The sequence below is a fragment of the Salmo salar genome, chromosome 07 (assembly GCF_965601325.2).
Source record: "Salmo salar chromosome 07, fSalSal1, whole genome shotgun sequence".
In the NCBI taxonomy this organism is placed as follows: domain Eukaryota; kingdom Metazoa; phylum Chordata; class Actinopteri; order Salmoniformes; family Salmonidae; genus Salmo; species Salmo salar.
Window position 1 is genome coordinate 9,304,159 of NC_138297.1, and position 20,076 is coordinate 9,324,234.

Genomic DNA, 20,076 nt, shown 5'->3' on the forward strand with positions numbered 1-20,076 from the left:
GTACAACCTACAACACTAGTACATGTACAACCTACAACACTAGTACATGTACGACCTACAACACTAGTACATGTACGACCTACAACACTAGTACATGTACGACCTACAACACTAGTACATGTACGACCTACAACACTAGTACATGTACAACCTACAACACTAGTACATGTACAACCTACAACACTAGTACATGTACAACCTACAACACTAGTACATGTACGACCTACAACACTAGTACATGTACGACCTACAACACTAGTACATGTACAACCTACAACACTAGTACATGTACAACCTACAACACTAGTACATGTACGACCTACAACCTACAACACTAGTACATGTACAACCTACAACACTAGTACATGTACAACCTACAACACTAGTACATGTACGACCTACAACACTAGTACATGTACGACCTACAACACTAGTACATGTACAACCTACAACACTAGTACATGTACAACCTACAACACTAGTACATGTACGACCTACAACCTACAACACTAGTACATGTACAACCTACAACACTAGTACATGTACAACCTACAACACTAGTACATGTACAACCTACAACACTAGTACATGTACGACCTACAACACTAGTACATGTACGACCTACAACACTAGTACATGTACGACCTACAACACTAGTACATGTACAACCTACAACACTAGTACATGTACAACCTACAACACTAGTACATGTACAACCTACAACACTAGTACATGTACAACCTACAACACTAGTACATGTACGACCTACAACACTAGTACATGTACGACCTACAACACTAGTACATGTACAACCTACAACACTAGTACATGTACAACCTACAACACTAGTACATGTACGACCTACAACCTACAACACTAGTACATGTACGACCTACAACACTAGTACATGTACAACCTACAACACTAGTACATGTACAACCTACAACACTAGTACATGTACAACCTACAACACTAGTACATGTACAACCTACAACACTAGTACATGTACAACCTACAACACTAGTACATGTACAACCTACAACACTAGTACATGTACAACCTACAACACTAGTACATGTACAACCTACAACACTAGTACATGTACGACCTACAACACTAGTACCTTGTACATGTACGACCTACACATTTTCTCTGAGCACGCTTTCTTTTTACTTCCATCTAATCAAGCCCTTGTCTGAGTGGACTAGAAGAGGGCAGGAAACAACCCTGACATACTGTACCGCACACTTTACTTCTCCATACACACACAGACATAAAGCACAACCAGCTGTACTAACAGCAGTAATAGGAGACATTGTCTGCGTCACAAATGGCACCCTATTCCCTATATAGTGCACTACTTTTGACAAGGGCCCATAGGGTTCTGGTCAAAAGTAGTTCACTATATAGGGAATAGGGTGTCATTTGGAATGCAACCATGAACAAGCTTGGAGAGAGAGAGAGAAGCAGACAGACATGAAAGATAATTTAACCCTAGAGAGATTCCACACCCTGAAACTGGAGATGATTTAAACCTAGAGAGATTAAACACCCTGTAATTGGAGATTATTTAACCCTAGAGAGATTCCACACTCTGTAACTGGAGATTATTTAACCCTAGAGAGATTCCACACCCTGTAATTGGAGATTATTTAACCCTAGAGAGATTACGCACCCTGTAATTGGAGATTATTTAACCCTAGAGAGGTTCCACACCCTGTAACTGGAGATTATTTAACCCTAGAGAGATTCCACACCCTGTAATTGGAGATTATTTAACCCTAGAGAGATTCCACACCCTGTAATTGGAGATTATTTAACCCTAGAGAGATTCCACACCCTGTAACTGGAGATTATTTAACCCTAGAGAGATTCCACACCCTGTAAATGGAGATTATTTAACCCTAGAGAGATTAAACACCCTGTAATTGGAGATTATTTAACCCTAGAGAGATTCCACACCCTGTAACTGGAGATTATTTAACCCTAGAGAGATTCCACACCCTGTAACTAGAGATTATTTAACCCTAGAGAGATTCCACACCCTGTAACTGGAGATTATTTAACCCTAGAGAGATTCCACACCTTGTAATTGGAGATTATTTAACCCTAGAGAGATTACACACCCTGTAACTGGAGATTATTTAACCCTAGAGAGATTACACACCCTGTAACTGGAGATTATTTAACCCTAGAGAGATTCCACACCCTGTAACTAGAGATTATTTAACCCTAGAGAGATTCCACACCCTGTAACTGGAGATTATTTAACCCTAGAGAGTTTCCACACCCTGTAACTGGAGATTATTTAACCCTAGAGAGATTCCACACCCTGAAACTGGAGATTATTTAACCCTAGATAGATTCCACGCTCTGTAATGTATTACACACACACACACACACACACACACACACACACACACGCACACGCACACGCACACGCACACACACACACACAGTAATTGAAAAAGCCTCAACTGAGGTCCCTTTGAAAGTGTTGCCTGCGAAGAGAGACAGAGACAGAGAGATGGAAAGAATAGAAAGGGGAAAAGTGGTGATTTGTTGACTGGGCGCTGGGCGTTCATTAACCGCCCCGGAGCCTTCGTCTAGCTGCGGTCCATCATTTTGGGGGGCAATAGTGATGGAGGACCCCATTCCCCCTCCACTCTCTAATGCGGTGTGCGAAAGCCATTACGCTGGGTTAATGATTTCTGTAGAGAATATGCCTTTAATGACAGAGCAGGGGAGTCGCTGTGGCATTTCCGGAGCTTGGCAGCCTGGCACAGTATATTCCTACTGTATGCTGTTGCTTGTGTGACCGACCTTGGGTTTGAACACCGGGTCTCCTGCGTGCTAGAAGATTCTGTTAGCCCACTGCGCTAACGTGTAGGTATTCGTTTGGGGAGCCAATGCACGCTTTCTGGTCTCGGGAAAGGTTACTTGATTGTGCCATAGCTTAATAAAATGTCTTGGTTTGGAGTCTGACGTCTGGTTTTTATTCAACCAGGCAATTTTTCATAACATATGTGCAACTTCCTGTACAAGCTAGTTTTACAGTAAGACAGGATTTGCGGAAGGTGGGTTTCTGGGCACTCATTTTTAGTCATTTCCTTCATTTGAAGTGTTTCGCCTCAGCAGTTCAAAGTGGTATTCTAGAAGGCATATCTAACTGCTTCTGATCATACCTTTGTCACTTAGATTTCCCTAAGTGCCTGTGCAGAGAAAAACCAGGCACTAAGACAGATCTGGGAAACACTCACAGACGCAACACATCCCACAGCTGATCAATCAACAGATCAATAGTACATCTATGGTCATTAGAGGTCCATTTCATAAAGCCCCAAAATGGAGTCGGTATTAACCGCCCTGAAACTGGTGAGGCTGCTATAGAGCTGCAGTGTGGATGTTTCTGGAGGTTTATCTATGGGAGGGGAGAGAGAGGATATGGCTGGGGTGGGTGTTGGAGGGGAGAGATGGGTGAGTCCCTACGGTTTTTGACAGATCAGAGGTCTGGTAGTCAGGTCACAAAAGGAGAACAAAAACAGACCCCATCCAGGCAACCAGAGGGATGCTCCGTGTAGACTTGCGTTCAAGTACTACTTGAAATCTTTCAAATACTTTGAGCGTTTGCATTAGTCTGCCTCGATTGGACAGATATTGGTTCCTTTGCGCCAGGCAAGCTCAATCAAACCCAGATAAAGTATTTTAAGTGATTGTCAATACTATTTGTTACCCAGGTCGGGTGCTCCGTGACATTCCTGTCCTGTTCCACTCAATTGTATTTCACCTTCCCAATTCTGATGGCCAAAGACTCAAATGTTATGGTGGTAATACTTCCCTGTAGAAGGTACAGGGAAAATACTGCTGACATTTATAGAGTCCTCTCACTCATATCAGTTATTAATTGGTGACCTTAACCGGGAGCGAATCATTTGATCTGAACCCCCCTTGAGGTAACACAGAGGGGATTATCTGAATTCATATTTTAAAAAGCCAAAGTTGCCTAGTGGGTGAGCTATGATATCCACCAACCCCACACTAAAAACCCTGTGTGGCTCACATACAAATCCCCCCGCAAAGCTCTGACTGAGTAGGTGTTATGTAGAAATACGCTGTGGAGAATGAACATATTCCGATATAAGAGGCTGTTAATGGATGTCCAACAGTGGTTAACAAGGTGTTTTGAGACCGTTTGCAGTGTGGTTTGGATGTGCTTTCAAAAGCGGTACCTGACACAGACGTGGAAAGAGGTTCAATACAAAGGCACTCTCTCTCTTGCTGGGCGGCCATTGTCTTTCTCAGAGAGCCCTCGACCCAAAAGCCACTCACTTAAAGGCAAAAATGCACAATTATGGCGACTGCGGTGGAGAGGGCAGGGTATCTGGTGTTTGCAGCTTCGCCATCATGGACTGGTGCCTCGACTTAATTACACACACCGGGAACTTTGTATTCAAATCAAAGAGTGTTGATGAGTTGTCTGTGTAGAGACTTGCCAATGTTATCTGCTTCAGGGACAACAGCATCAGCACAGCAAAAAACATTAGATGTTTATCTCTGATTCAGAATGACTGGGATGTGCATGATAAGGCTGAACATAACATACTTAGGTCTCATCACGCCAAGTGGTGCATAAAGCTCCCACAACAAGGCCTCACAATAGAGATGTCTTAAACCTCTCATTTTCTGATCAAGCACCGGCTATTTCCCCATCTAGACAGGAATCATTCAATCGGCGATCTCTCTCTCGCTCTCCCTCCCTCCCTCCCTCCCTCCCCCCTCTCTCTCTCGCTCTCTCTCTCTATCTCTCTCCACACCCACACCTCTCCTCTATTTAACTGCCACAGCGACAGTGTTGATTTTGTATTGACCATAATGCAGCATAATGATAAGCCTATTTATTTCCATGCGTCTTCTATGCAAGGGTTCTTGTTAATGACCCGGCACCGCCTGATTGGCCCCGGCGGTGACTCATTCAATCAGTAGGCCAGAGATTGAGCAGGCGATAGTTGTGGGGCTAGACTCAGACAAACGAGGGGTCTATCCTCACCATGCCCAAGTTTGTTCTTTTTCATTTCCTGGAAGGATGATTCTGGGTTTGCATCCACAGGCAGGGGGGTTCTCTCATTCAGTGGTACATGGAGGGAGAGAGGAGAGGAAATTACAGGAAAGGAAAGGAACTGAGAGGAGAGGAAAGGAAATTAGAGGAAAGGAAATTAGAGGAGAGGAAAGGGAATTAGAGGAGAGGAAAGGAAAGTAAATGAGAGGAGAGGAAAGGAAATTAGAGGAGAGGAAAGGGAATTAGAGGAGAGGAAAGGAAATCAGAGGAGAGGGAAGGAAATTAGAGGAGAGGAAAGGAAAGGAAATCAGAGGAGAGGAAAGGAAAGGAAAGTAAATGAGAGGAGAGCAAAGGAAATCAGAGGAGAGCAAAGGAAATCAGAGGAGAGGAAAGGAAAGTAAATGAGAGGAGAGGAAAGGAAATTAGAGGAGAGGAAAGGGAATTAGAGGAGAGGAAAGGAAATCAGAGGAGAGGGAAGGAAATTAGAGGAGAGGAAAGGAAAGGAAATCAGAGGAGAGGAAAGGAAAGTAAATGAGAGGAGAGCAAAGGAAATCAGAGGAGAGCAAAGGAAATCAGAGGAGAGGAAAGGAAAGTAAATGAGAGGAGAGGAAAGGAAATTAGAGGAGAGGAAAGGGAATTAGAGGACAGGAAAGGAAATCAGAGGAGAGGAAAGGAAATCAGAGGAGAGGAAAGGAAATCAGAGGAGAGGAAAGGAAATCAGAGGAGAGGAAAGGAAAGGAAAGTAAATGAGAGGAGAGGAAAGGAAATTAGAGGAGAGGAAAGGAAATCAGAGGAGAGAAAAGGAAAGTAAATGAGGAGAGAAAAGGAAAGTTAATTAGAGGAGAGGAAAGGAAATGAGAGGAGAGGAAATGAAATTGGAGGAGAGGAAAGGAATGGAAAATACATGATAGGAAAGGAAAGGAGAGTAGACCTTGATTTCTCAGCTGATACAATGACCCTTTGAATAAGACATGAATGTGTCTGTTGATGTTCAGCATACAGCACGAACATGACCATGACTCACGTTACAGAGAATAGCTACCTAGGTTATAATTATAAAGAACAACACGTATATTGTGTATTTTCTGACAGTAGTACACTGGCTTCGCACAAAATGGCACCCTATTCCCTATAGCAGTGTATCCCAAACTCGGTCCTGTACCCCCCCCCCCCCCCCCCCAGCACTACACAGCTGATTAAAATAATCAAAGCTTGATGATTAGTTTATTATTTTAATTAGCTGTATAGTGCTAGGGCAAAAAACAAAACGTGCACCCGGGGGGACAGCAGAAGTGTTATTTTGTGGCCTCTGATTGGGCTAGAGATTCACTGGAGGTAATGTAGTCATCATGTCAAGTCTCTCCGTCTCGCTCCGCCCCCCAAAAAATGGCTGTTGACCATCTGCAATCATCATCACGGTTTAAGTGGAGGAATGTTTGAGAAGGCAGTGGAGAGTTATTATATACAGTTTTAGTTCAAGGTCGCTGTTTCTTATGACTACAACAATCTGACTCTAATTAATTTGTTCTCCAGTTATAATTCACGTATTGTGAGTCTGAACCTTGACTCGTTCTGAACCTTGACTCAGTGTGGACCTTGACTAATTCAGCACCTTGACTCATTCTGCACCTTGACTCATTCTGGTCCTTGACTAATTCTGCACCTGTTCTCATTCTGCACCTTGACCCATTCTGAACATTGATATAGTTTGGACCTTGACTCGTTCTGAACCTTGACTCAGTGTGGACCTTGACTAATTCAGCACCTTGACTCATTCTGCACCTTGACTCATTCTGGTCCTTGACTAATTCTGCACCTGTTCTCATTCTGCACCTTGACCCATTCTGAACCTTGATATAGTTTGGACCTTGACTCGTTCTGAACCTTGACTCAGTGTGGACCTTGACTCATTCTGGACCTTGACTCATTCTGCACCTCGACTCATTCTGGACCTTGATATAGTTTGGACCTTGACTCATTCTGCACCTTGACTCATTCTGGACCTTGACTAATTCTGCACCTGTACTCATTCTGCACCTCGACTCATTCTGGACCTTGATATAGTTTGGACCTTGACTCATTCTGCACCTTGACTCATTCTGGACCTTGACTCATTCTGCACCTTGACTCATTCTGGACCTTGATATAGTCTGGACCTTGACTCATTCTGGACCTTGATATAGTCTAGACCTTGACTCATTATGCACCTTGACTCATTCTGCACCTTGACTCATTCTGGTCCTTGACTTATTCTGCACCTTGACTCATTCTGCACCTTGACTCATTCTGGACCTTGACTCATTCTGCACCTTGACTCATTCTGCACCTTGACTCATTCTGGTCCTTGACTTATTCTGCACCTTGACTCATTCTGCACCTTGACTCATTCTGCACCTTGACTCATTCTGGACCTTGACTCATTCTGCACCTTGACTCATTCTGCACCTTGACTCATTCTGAACCTTGATATAGTTTGGACCTTGACTCATTCTGCACCTCGACTCATTCTGCACCTTGACTCATTCTTGACCTTGATATAGTTTGGACCTTGACTCATTCTGCACCTTGACTCATTCTGGACCTTGACTCATTCTGCATCTTGACTCATTCTGCATCTTGACTCATTCTGCACCTTGACTCATTCTGGACCTTAATATAGTTTGGACCTTGACTCATTCTGGACCTTGATATAGTTTGGACCTTGACTCATTCTGCACCTTGACTCATTCTGGACCTTGAAATAGTCTGGACTTTGACTCATTCTGGACCTTGACTCATTCTGCACCTTGACTCATTCTGGACCTTGATATAGTTTGGACCTTGACTCATTCTGCACCTTGACTCATTCTGGACCTTGAAATAGTCTGGACTTTGACTCATTCTGGACCTTGACTCATTCTGGACCTTGATATAGTTCGGACCTTGACTCATTCTGCACCTTGACTCATTCTGGACCTTGAAATAGTCTGGACTTTGACTCATTCTGCACCTTGACTCATTCTGGACCTTGAAATAGTCTGGACTTTGACTCATTCTGGACCTTGACTCATTCACATTCAATGCATTTTTTTTCAAGGGACTTTTTCTCTCTGGATAGTCTGGATGAAATGCCCTGTGCTAGTTAGTCGTAGGCCATGGCACAAAGGCAACACAGAGCATTATGGTTGCATACCAAATACCCTCCCCTGCTACCCACTGTCATCCACAAGCCGTAACCACTCTTATAGTTACCCTCATTCAAAACATCTAAAAAAAACTGAGAACAAACAACCTTAATCTGAATTAATTAGCCATTTATAGATCAGTAAATGAAACAATCTCTGGAAACCTCTATATAACTCCTTTATAACCTTCTTGAGAGCCACAACCCCTCTGTTGCCCTCTTATTGTGTGGTAATGACTGTCTTGCTCCTCATTGACTTCCTGTTTGGTAATGAATCTGTCTTGCTCCTCATTGACTTCCTGTTTGGTAATGAATCTGTCTTGCTCCTCATTGACCTCCTGTGTGGTAATGAATCTGTCTTGCTCCTCATTGACCTCCTGTGTGGTAATGAATGTGTCTTGCTCCTCATTGACCTCCTGTGTGGTAATGAATCTGTCTTGCTCCTCATTGACCTCCTGTGTGGTAATGAATCTGTCTTGCTCCTCATTGACTTCCTGTTTGGTAATGAATCTGTCTTGCTCCTCATTGACTTCCTGTTTGGTAATGAATCTGTCTTGCTCCTCATTGACCTCCTGTGTGGTAATGAATCTGTCTTGCTCCTCATTGACCTCCTGTGTGGTAATGAATCTGTCTTGCTCCTCATTGACCTCCTGTGTGGTAATGAATCTGTCTTGCTCCTCATTGACCTCCTGTGTGGTAATGAATGTGTCTTGCTCCTCATTGACCTCCTGTGTGGTAATGAATGTGTCTTGCTCCTCATTGACCTCCTGTGTGGTAATGAATGTGTCTTGCTCCTCATTGACCTCCTGTGTTTGTGTCTTTGACAGGAGAGTTAAGGGGACAGACGGTGACAGCACAGTGGATCTCTCGTGGATGCACCAAGAGAGAAGATGCTGGGACTGCTGCAAAACAGGTCAGTCACAACCATCCATCAACGTCGCTCCAACCTTCTCGTTGCGTTCCTCTGGCCTCTCCACAAAGTCCACATACAGGACATATTTTGGCTGTGTGGGACGTGCTGAGCAGCTTTTTAAGTCACTTGGTATTTGGGATTTGCAATCGCACATAAATGTAAGTTTGGTTTATATGATGTAATCATTATGCAAAGGTGCCTACATTGTCTTCCCACATAGACAACCTCCCACACACACACACACACACACACACACACACACACACACACACACACACACACACACACACACACACACACACACTAGGCAGCTCTAGGAGGAGTACTGCTGAGAGATAATAAACCAATATGTGCCCTTTAGAAAAATGATGTGGAGTAAATGTAGTATATTTCATCATATTATACAATACTGTTTTATTACGGGTTATAATTGTTATTTACAGTACTGCTCATTCACCAAAGGTTGGGCCATTCCATTTTCCCTTCCAACAGCAGATTGAGGAAAGATTAACAATGGGACATTTACGCTGAAGTTCAGCTGGTTCATAAAACTCTCCCATGGAACAGTTGCCTGTCATCTGCCCCGCAGGCAGCAGGAACTGAGGAAACTGCTCCTGTCAATGAGCCGAATATCTGACATCGTCTGTTTGGCAGTCTGAATGAACTATTATTCAGGTCTTATTCAAGACCATGTCGAACAGGCAAAAAAAAACACTGTAGAGCTGTCTTGAGTTCTATGGCACTTTCTATGGCAAGTTTTCTTTGGCCATTTTTTCTATGGCAGGTTTGTATAACTCAGTTAAGTCTTGAATGCACTCCGAGTCAATGTGGGTTTTGTGTAAAGATCGACTTGAACACGAACTAAATCCGTCTGAACGTCTGAATCCATCCGTCACCGTTGGCGTTGACCAATGTGGTGGCGTAATGTTGCAAATCACCACAGAACTATCGTTCCTCCTTTGTGCTCTCCTTAAATGGAATGTTGACTGTGAACATGGTCACTATTGGCAACCGGATCGTCTTGCAGTCGTCTGTGGACACAGACAGACATACAGAAGAGAGAATTAATGCCCGATCCAAAATTCTCTCTCTCTCTCTGTCTCTCTCTGTCTCTCTCTCTCTCTGTCTCTCTCTCTGTCTCTCTCTCTCTCTGTCTCTGTCTCTCTCTCTCTGTCTCTCTCTCTGTCTCTCTCTCTCTGTCTCTCTCTCTCTCTCTCTCTCTCTCTCTCTCTCTCTGTCTCTGTCTCTCTGTCTGTCTCTCTCTCTCTGTCTCTCTCTCTCTCTCTCCCTCTCTCCTCCCATCCCCTCTCCTCTCTCTCGCTCTCTCTCTCTCTCTCTCTCTCTCTCTCTCTTTGTCTCTCTCTCTTTGTCTCTCTCTCTTTGTCTCTCTCTCTTTGTCTCTCTCTCTTTGTCTCTCTGTCTCTCTCTGTCTCTCTCTGTCTCTGTCTCTCTCTCTGTCTCTCCCTCTCTCTCTCTCTCGGTAGTTCTGTTTGCGCTAATAATCTGTGTCACTCTGACATTTCGGCTGTTATATTATGGTACCAACGTGTCGAGGTGGATGTGATGAATATGAAAAGATCAAAATACCAAATGCATGTACTTGCACCTCTGCTCTTTGTTTGGGGGATGGGGGGGAAGCTTAAGTTTACCTTTATTCAGAACAAGACCTCACACACCAAACACCACTCTCTTTCTCCCCCCTCCCATCCAGCCCAACAAACGTTTTGGAAGCAACTGTGGCAGATGTGACTGCGATTAACCGTCCATGGTCTCATGGGGTGGGAGAGGGATGAATAGAGCTCTATGTGTATCTCGTACATTTCCATGTAGTTGGCTGTGGCCACGGAGAGAGGCATGTGGAGATGGCAGAGGGCCCTATTGTAGGGGAGCAGATGGCCTCGCTTGGCCTGGTGCTAGCCAGGGAGAGGGAGAGGCCTGCTGCTAGCCAGGGAGAGGCCTGGTGCTAGCCAGGGAGAGGGAGAGGCCTGGTGCTAGCCAGGGAGAGGCCTGGTGCTAGCCAGGGAGAGGCCTGGTGCTAGCCAGGGAGAGGCCTGGTGCTAGCCAGGGAGAGGCCTGGTGCTAGCCAGGAAGAGGGAGAGGCCTGCTGCTAGCCAGGGAGAGGGAGAGGCCTGGTGCTAGCCAGGGAGAGGGAGAGGCCTGCTGCTAGCCAGGGAGAGGGAGAGGCCTGCTGCTAGCCAGGGAGAGGGAGAGGCCTGCTGCTAGCCAGGGAGAGGGAGAGGCCTGCTGCTAGCCAGGAAGAGGGAGAGGCCTGCTGCTAGCCAGGAAGAGGGAGAGGCCTGATGCTAGCCAGGGAGAGGGAGAGGCCTGCTGCTAGCCAGGGAAAGAAAGAGGCCTGCTGCTAGCCAGGAAGAGGGAGAGGCCTGCTGCTAGCCAGGGAGAGGGAGAGGCCTGCTGCTAGCCAGGGAGAGGGAGAGGCCTGCTGCTAGCCAGGGAGAGGGAGAGGCCTGCTGCTAGCCAGGGAGAGGGAGAGGCCTGCTACTAGCCAGGGAGAGGGAGATTGAGATAGAGGGAGAGCTCCAGGCATGGCTAGCTGCCTTCTCCCAGGGCCTCCAGTCAACAGATGAATTGTGGGTCCTGGAGAAAAGAACAAAGCATACAGCAACACTTTATATTGCATAGGGTGGAAGGCTAATTTAAGATGTTTATATTGCATAGGGTGGAAGGCTTATTTAAGATGTTTATATTGCATAGGGTGGAAGGCTTATTTAAGATGTTTATATTGCATAGGGTGGAAGGCTTATTTAAGATGTTTATATTGCATAGGGTGGAAGGCTTATTTAAGATGTTTATATTGCATAGGGTGGAAGGCTAATTTAAGATGTTTATATTGCATAGGGTGGAAGGCTAATTTAAGATGTTTATATTGCATAGGGTGGAAGGCTAATTTAAGATGTTTATATGACAGGTGGAAGGCTAATTTAAAATGTTTATATTGCATAGGGTGGAAGGCTAATTTAAGATGTTTATATTGCATAGGGTGGAAGGCTTATTTAAGATGTTTATATTGCATAGGGTGGAAGGCTAATTTAAGATGTTTATATGACAGGTGGAAGGCTAATTTAAAATGTTTACATTGCATAGGGTGGAAGGCTTATTTAAGATGTTTATATGACAGGTGGAAGGCTAATTTAAAATGTTTATATTGCATAGGGTGGAAGGCTTATTTAAGATGTTTATATGACAGGTGGAAGGCTAATTTAAAATGTTTATATTGCATAGGGTGGAAGGCTTATTCAAGATGTTTACATTGCATAGGGTGGAAGGCTAATTTAAAATGTTTATATTGCATAGGGTGGAAGGCTTATTTAAGATGTTTATATTGCATAGGGTGGAAGGCTTATTTAAGATGTTTATATTGCATAGGGTGGAAGGCTTATTTAAGATGTTTATATTGCATAGGGAGGAAGGCTTATTTAAGATGTTTACATTGCATAGGGTGGAAGGCTTATTTAAGATGTTTATATTGCATAGGGTGGAAGGCTTATTTAAGATGTTTACATTGCATAGGGTGGAAGGCTTATTTAAGATGTTTATATTGCATAGGGTGGAAGGCTAATTTAAAATGTTTATATTGCATAGGGTGGAAGGCTTATTTAAGATGTTTATATTGCATAGGGTGGAAGGCTTATTTAAGATGTTTATATTGCATAGGGAGGAAGGCTTATTTAAGATGTTTATATTGCATAGGGTGGAAGGATTATTTAAGATGTTTATATTGCATAGGGTGGAAGGCTTATTTAAGATGTTTATATTGCATAGGGTGGAAGGCAAATTTAAGATGTTTATATTGCATAGGGAGGAAGGCTTATTTAATATGTTTATATTGCATAGGGTGGAAGGCTAATTTAAGATGTTTTGCCCAAATCTCAGTACTTGAAAAGGTGGAATAGGTAGACGCAATGTGGTGGTCTGTTGATTCCTCTCAGATCAGTGATCACAAAACCCAGCAAATCACTCTCCTACTCTCTACAGAACTCCTCCACCTCCTTCCTCCACCTTCCTCCTCCCATCCTCTCCTTCCTCCTCCTTCCTCCTCCCTCCCCTCTTCCATCCTCTTCCCTCCCCTCCTCCTTCCTCCTCCTCCCTCTTTTCTCCTCTTTCCTACTCCTTCCTCTTCCCATCTCTGGATTTGATTCAGGGGTTTGTCATGGAGGGCATGTCCGTGACTTCTAGACAATGACACTTAAAGAAATTATTTGTTAGAGAAACTCTTTATTGTATCTCTTCAAGGTATTGCCAAGAATCCTGTAACTAAAGAGAGTAGCGCATTCTGTTTGCCGGCAATACTTTGACATAAGGCGCCGAAGTCGAGTGTTTGTTGTGCACGCCAGTTACTAAAACAATGGAACTTGTTAACAATGTTTATGGCGTGTATAAAGCTGCCCATTTTTAAAAGTACATGCTCTAGCAATGTGAAATATATTGTTAGAATAAGAATGGAAGTGTTGGGAGAGAGAAATCCTATAATTGAACCTACCCGATGTTTGTCTGGAGCTACGTGCTGTTTCCTTGTTGAAGTGCCGGTGCACATTACGCATGAGTTTGCGAGTCATCGAGGAACATTTGTTGGTTGATGGGAATTACCAAAGTTATTTAATTATCCCCAGGGGTTGAATTACTTCATGAAATGTGTATGGTGTGTCTTAAAGAGGAAGTTATGGCACAAGTTCTTGAAGTGTGGGTTTTATGTAAAACTGTTGTTTATGATGTTATGTGTACATGGAAAATTATGCATTTATGGTTTAAAACGTGTTTTGGGGATATCGTGAAGGAACATTCCAAGAGGAAGGGAGTTCCTGGAAAGAGTTCTTATGTGCTCTGTTGACCTTTTGCCTGGGAGGAGAGCAGGCTTGGTAGGTAACAGATTGGCTAGGGTAGAGCCATACCTGAGTTTTGGTGCCTGATTAGTTTATACTGAGAATATCTTTAATTCAGTGATGGGAAAACAAGTCTTTCTGAAGGCTTTGGCGCTGCTTTCACCAAATTGTGCATAAAAATGGTTCATTACTCTGAGCTTCATTATCTGTTCACAAATCACATTACTGACATTTGCTGGTCAGCAATAAATAGCAACGTGTGCTTATCAGAGACGTTAATTTTTTCTACACTGTTTTTTCATTTTCATCAAAACTCTGTGGCGAAGCGGTAAGTCATTGGCTTTAGTAGCCAATAATCAGTAGGAATAACAGGTACTTCATACCATACTAAATACAACAAATGATTTGAACAAAAGTGCAGAATGTGTGGTTTCACATTCAACTATTTTCTAAATATTATGCCTTCAACCTCATACCTTCACATCCATGACTGTTCCATAGTCCCCTACTCTACCTGCAAAGCAACCAATCAAGTGGAAGGTTTTGTCCAAAATCCCAACTGTATTTCGAAGTACGGTGTCCAGTAGAGGTCGTTGGTTGAAAGCAGCTTGGAATCGAAGAAAACACCGGAACCACGGTGAAATCAATGGGGATCTCGCATTTTGACGTGCTTCTGATAAAGTGATGCACGCATCGGCACACTGCTTCGAAGTTAGCTGCTTAGCGATTTTGACGAGTGCCTCGGAGATCCTGGTATCAAATGTAACATCACTAATTGTAGCCCAAAAACTCTATATGGATTTGATTCAGTGGTTGTAGTCCAAAATATATGGATTTGATTCAGTGGTTGTAGTCCAAAATATATGGATTTGATTCAGTGGTTGTAGTCCAAAATATATGGAGTTGATTCAGTGGTTGTAGTCCAAAATATATGGATTTGATTCAGTGGTTGTAGTCCAAAATATATGGATTTGATTCAGTGGTTGTAGTCCAAAATATATGGATTTGATTCAGTGGTTGTAACCCAAAATCTACCGATTTTTGATTCATTGGTGCTAGTTAATACTGTAGGTACTTCCCTATATAATTATTTGGTGTAGTTCAGTTATGTGGATATCTTCGGTTTCAGTATGAGTTATGAGTGATATTATTTTCTTCAGACAAACAGTTACCAGATGTGTATTGAGTGGGTGTTGGACAGCAGAAATCACACTCCCACAGAAAGAGTTCACAGCTGTGTATAATTTCCAACATTGTCCGTCTTTCGCAACACTATTTGTTGTTATAGCCGCAGCACTCTGTCTCAACTCTCCAGCCTCTCATTCCTTCTCAGAGAAAGAGAACATTATCACAGAGGCCTCTCCCTCCCTCCCTCCCTCCCTCCCTCCCTCCCTCCCTCCCTCCCTCCCTCCCTCCCTCCCTCCCTCCCTCCCTCCCTCCCTCCTTTTCATTATGTTTTCTCCTCCTTCGTTCCCTGAGCTCTGCAGCCTCTCATGTCTCCCTTCTGATTAGATTGGGTGGTGCGCGCGCCCATCTCTCACCCCCGTAAACAAGCAGAGTAAGAGACATCCGAAGACAGGCCTGACATTCACCTGACTGCCCACCGCGGTCAAGTCCCCCCGCAGGGCACAGATGACTTTCAATGATCCGTAGGCTACACACACGTACACACACACACACGTACACACAAACACACACACACGTACACACACACACGTACACACAAACACACACACACACGTACGTACACACACACACACACACACACACACACACACACACACGCACACACGTACACACACACACAGTATACACACAGCACACACAGTACACACACACACACAGTATATATATACACACACACACACACACACACACACACACACACACACACACACACACACACACACACACACACACAGTATCCACACACACTGACAGGCAGGCACACAAAACAAAACCACCCATGTCTGAAAAATCCAGCCAAAAACATAATTAGTACCCAAATGTGATGCTTGGCTGGTGTTTATCTAGGTAGTTACACAAGATAACGTTTCTCTCACTGCTACAAACATGTAGGGGGGTTCCTACGCTGAAGGGTTTTATGAGAGGAGTTCCAAGGTACTTGGCGCCCTCTAATGAAGTGGAATGCTTTTTAAAATGTCTTCCCGAGAACAGGTGTCTGCACTTGAGGAACACAGGTCCACCATGAGAGCTGGAATCATGAAAGCTGTGTCTATCAATATTGATTATGCCCTCAGAGAGCTGCTCCCTTGACTCGGAGGAGGACGTGTGTGTGTGTGTATACTGTGTGTGTGTGTTTGTTTATGTGTGTGTGTGTGTGTGAGCACTGTGTTTGTATATGTATTAGTTGTGTGTGTGTCAGTCCCCTCTCACGGTAAAACTGCAAACGTAATCTGTCCACTGTGTGTGTGTGTGTGTGTGTGTGTGTGTGTGTGTGTGTGTGTGTGTGTGTGTGTGTGTGTGTGTGTGTGTGTGTGTGTGTGTGTGTGTGTGGTGTGTGTCAGTCAACAGTCCCCTCACGGTAAAACTGCAAATGTAATCTATGTGTTCCCTCCTCTGAGCACTACGCTGTCTGTACCACTCAGACCATCTCATCTTGACTGGAGTCTCCACTCTATACCACTCAGACCATCCCATCTTGACTGGAGTCTCCACTCTGTACCACTCAGACCATCTCATCTTGACTGGAGTCTCCACTCTGTACCACTCAGACCATCTCATCTTGACTGGAGTCTCCACTCTGTACCACTCAGACCATCTCATCTTGACTGGAGTCTCCACTCTGTACCACTCAGACCATCTCATCTTGACTAGAGTCTCCACTCAGACCATCTCATCTTGACTGGAGTCTCCACTCTATACCACTCAGACCATCCCATCTTGACTGGAGTCTCCACTCTATACCACTCAGACCATCCCATCTTGACTGGAGTCTCCACTCTATACCACTCAGACCATCCCATCTTGACTGGAGTCTCCACTCAGACCATCTCATCTTGACTGGAGTCTCCACTCTGTACCACTCAGACCATCCCATCTTGACTCGTCTCCACTCTATACCACTCAGACCATCCCATCTTGACTGAAGTCTCCACTCAGGCCATCCCATCTTGACTGGAGTCTCCACTCAGGCCATCCCATCTTGACTGGAGTCTCCACTCTGTACCACTCAGACCATCTCATCTTGACTGGAGTCTCCACTCTGTACCACTCAGACCATCTCATCTTGACTGGAGTCTCCACTCAGACCATCCCATCTTGACTGGAGTCTCCACTCAGGCCATCTCATCTTGACTGGAGTCTTCACTCTGTACCACTCAGACCATCCCATCTTGACTGGAGTCGCCACTCTATACCACTCAGACCATCCCATCTTGACTGGAGGCTTACACTTAATGCAAAGAATGTATCCTCTGGCTAGAGCCCCTCCCTTAACGCAAGCAACCTCTCAACGAGACAGAGAGAGATGGCGATAGAGAGGGAGAGAGAGAAAATCATGTTTACACTCAGTTTCTCGCTACGCTTTCGAGACAGAAAACATCTCCCAACCACTCACCCACCCTGACAGAGGTGAAATGAAAGGAATTGCTTTAATGCTTTGTTCTCCTGTATCAACTCTTGAGTCAACAGACGTTGATCCCCTCTCTCCTCTGGAATGCATCTGGATGTCAGACCTGTGCAGGAGAGGTTAGAGATGGAGCCTGACGTCACGTCCCCCCCTCCGCTCCACAACAGGCTTCGCTCAGCCACCCATCCCAGAATCCTTGGCCTTTTGAACGCACCCCCTCTCGGGTCCCAGCGAGATGGGAGCCCTAAAGACACAGAAATGTCAAGACTGGGCCTGCCTGGCAATCACTGCTGGTGTACGCACTGAACCAAGAGAGAGAACGTGTGTGTGTGTGTGTTTGTGTGAGAGAGAAATTGTGTGTGTGTGTGTAAGTCGAACCGTTCCAACAAAAAGCTGCTATCTGAATCGGCCCACACACTCCTGGTGTGTTCCAAGCCGTCTTCTATGGGGAGAAGACCGTGTCTGTTAAACACTGCTGATCTCCTAGAGAGAAGACCATGTCTGTTTAACACTGCTGATCTCCTAGAGAGAAGACCTTGTCTGTTAAACACTGCTGATCTCCTAGAGAGAAGACCTTGTCTGTTTAACACTGCTGATCTCCTAGAGAGAAGACCATGTCTGTTTAACAGCTGATCTCCTAGAGAGAAGACCTTGTCTGTTAAACACTGCTGATCTCCTAGAGAGAAGACCTTGTCTGTTAAACACTGGTGATCTCCTAGAGAGAAGACCTTGTCTGTTAACACGCGACCCTGGGGCCGCTGCACTGCGTCTCCTAGAGAGAGACCGCGACCTGCTGCCCTGGGGCCTGCTGTTTAACACTGCTGATCTCCTAGAGAGAAGACCTTGTCTGTTAAACACTGCTGATCTCCTAGAGAGAAGACCTTGTCTGTTAAACACTGCTGATCTCCTAGAGAGAAGACCTTGTCTGTTAAACACTGCTGATCTCCTAGAGAGAAGACCGTGTCTGTTAAACACTGCTGATCTCCTAGAGAGAAGACCGTGTCTGTTTAACAGCTGATCTCCTAGAGAGAAGACCTTGTCTGTTTAACAGCTGATCTGCCAGAGAGAAGCTCTAGAGAGACAACAGCTGGATATTAAAAGAGAGGGGGAGAGAGAGAGGATATGTCAACATTCTGTTTTCATCTTTATTCCAATCTTTCATATACTCTTTCTCTCCATCTTCCCAGGTCAGCTGTGTCAGGTTACGAAAGTAACAGGTTGTGTGAGTGCGTTTGTGAGTATTTGTGTGTGTGTTTATGCCGTGAATTCTTCATTGTAACGTCATGCAAATCTCCCGAGTGGCGCTCCGGTCTAAGGAACTGCATTGCAGTGCTGTAGGCGTCACTACAGACACCCTGGTTCGAATCCAGGCTGTATCACAACCGGCCGTGATTGGGAGTCCCGTAGGGTGGCGCACAATTGGACCAGCATCGTCCGGGTTTGGCCAGTGTAGGCCGTCATTGTAAATGAGAATTTGTTCTTAACTGACTTGCCTAGTTAAATTTAAAATATTCAATACAGAGCTTTTGTCAGTCACAGTATGAAACATCAGGACAGGATTAGTATTATCCCTGTAGGTGGAATAATATTTGAGACATCATTGGAAATATTGAGGAAACTAATACAATCCCCCTTCAAAATGATGGATGTTATTTTTTAACTGAATACATATATATATATATATATATATATATATATATATATATATATATATATATATATATATATATATATATATCAACTCTAACAGGGTTAACACCTCTAACAACAGGGTTAACACCTCTAACAACAGGGTTAACACCTTTAACAACAGGGTTAACACCTCTAACAACAGGGTTAACACCTCTAACAACAGGGTTAACACCTCTAACAACAGGGTTAACACCTCTAACAACAGGGTTAACACCTCTAACAACAGGGTTAACACCTCTAACAACAGGGTTAACACCTTTAACAACAGGGTTAACACCTCTAACAACAGGGTTAACACCTCTAACAACAGGGTTAACACCTCTAACAACAGGGTTAACACCGCTAACAACAGGGTTAACACCGCTAACAACAGGGTTAACACCGCTAACAACAGGGTTAACACCTCTAACAACAGGGTTAACACCGCTAACAACAGGGTTAACACCGCTAACAACAGGGTTAACACCGCTAACAACAGGGTTAACACCGCTAACAACAGGGTTAACACCTCTAACAACAGGGTTAACACCTCTAACAACAGGGTTAACACCTCTAACAACAGGGTTAACACCTCTAACAACAGGGTTAACACCGCTAACAACAGGGTTAACACCTCTAACAACAGGGTTAACACCTCTAACAACAGGGTTAACACCGCTAACAACAGGGTTAACACCGCTAACAACAGGGTTAACACCTCTAACAACAGGGTTAACACCTCTAACAACAGGGTTAACACCGCTAACAACAGGGTTAACACCGCTAACAACAGGGTTAACACCTCTAACATCCTGTTGGACTCCAGGGCCAGAGAGTCATTAT

At 44.3% G+C, this 20,076-nt stretch overlaps 1 protein-coding gene across 1 annotated transcript in view; it reads left to right on the plus strand.

Moving 5' to 3' along the window:
- Positions 1 to 20,076, plus strand: part of adam19a (ADAM metallopeptidase domain 19a) — a 242,938-nt gene that overhangs the window by 23,870 nt on the left and 198,992 nt on the right. Inside the window, exon 2 of the mRNA XM_045721473.2 lies at positions 9,047 to 9,132. Within this exon, the coding sequence (XP_045577429.2) occupies positions 9,047 to 9,132 (86 nt within the window). The remainder of the gene's footprint in view (positions 1 to 9,046; positions 9,133 to 20,076) is intronic.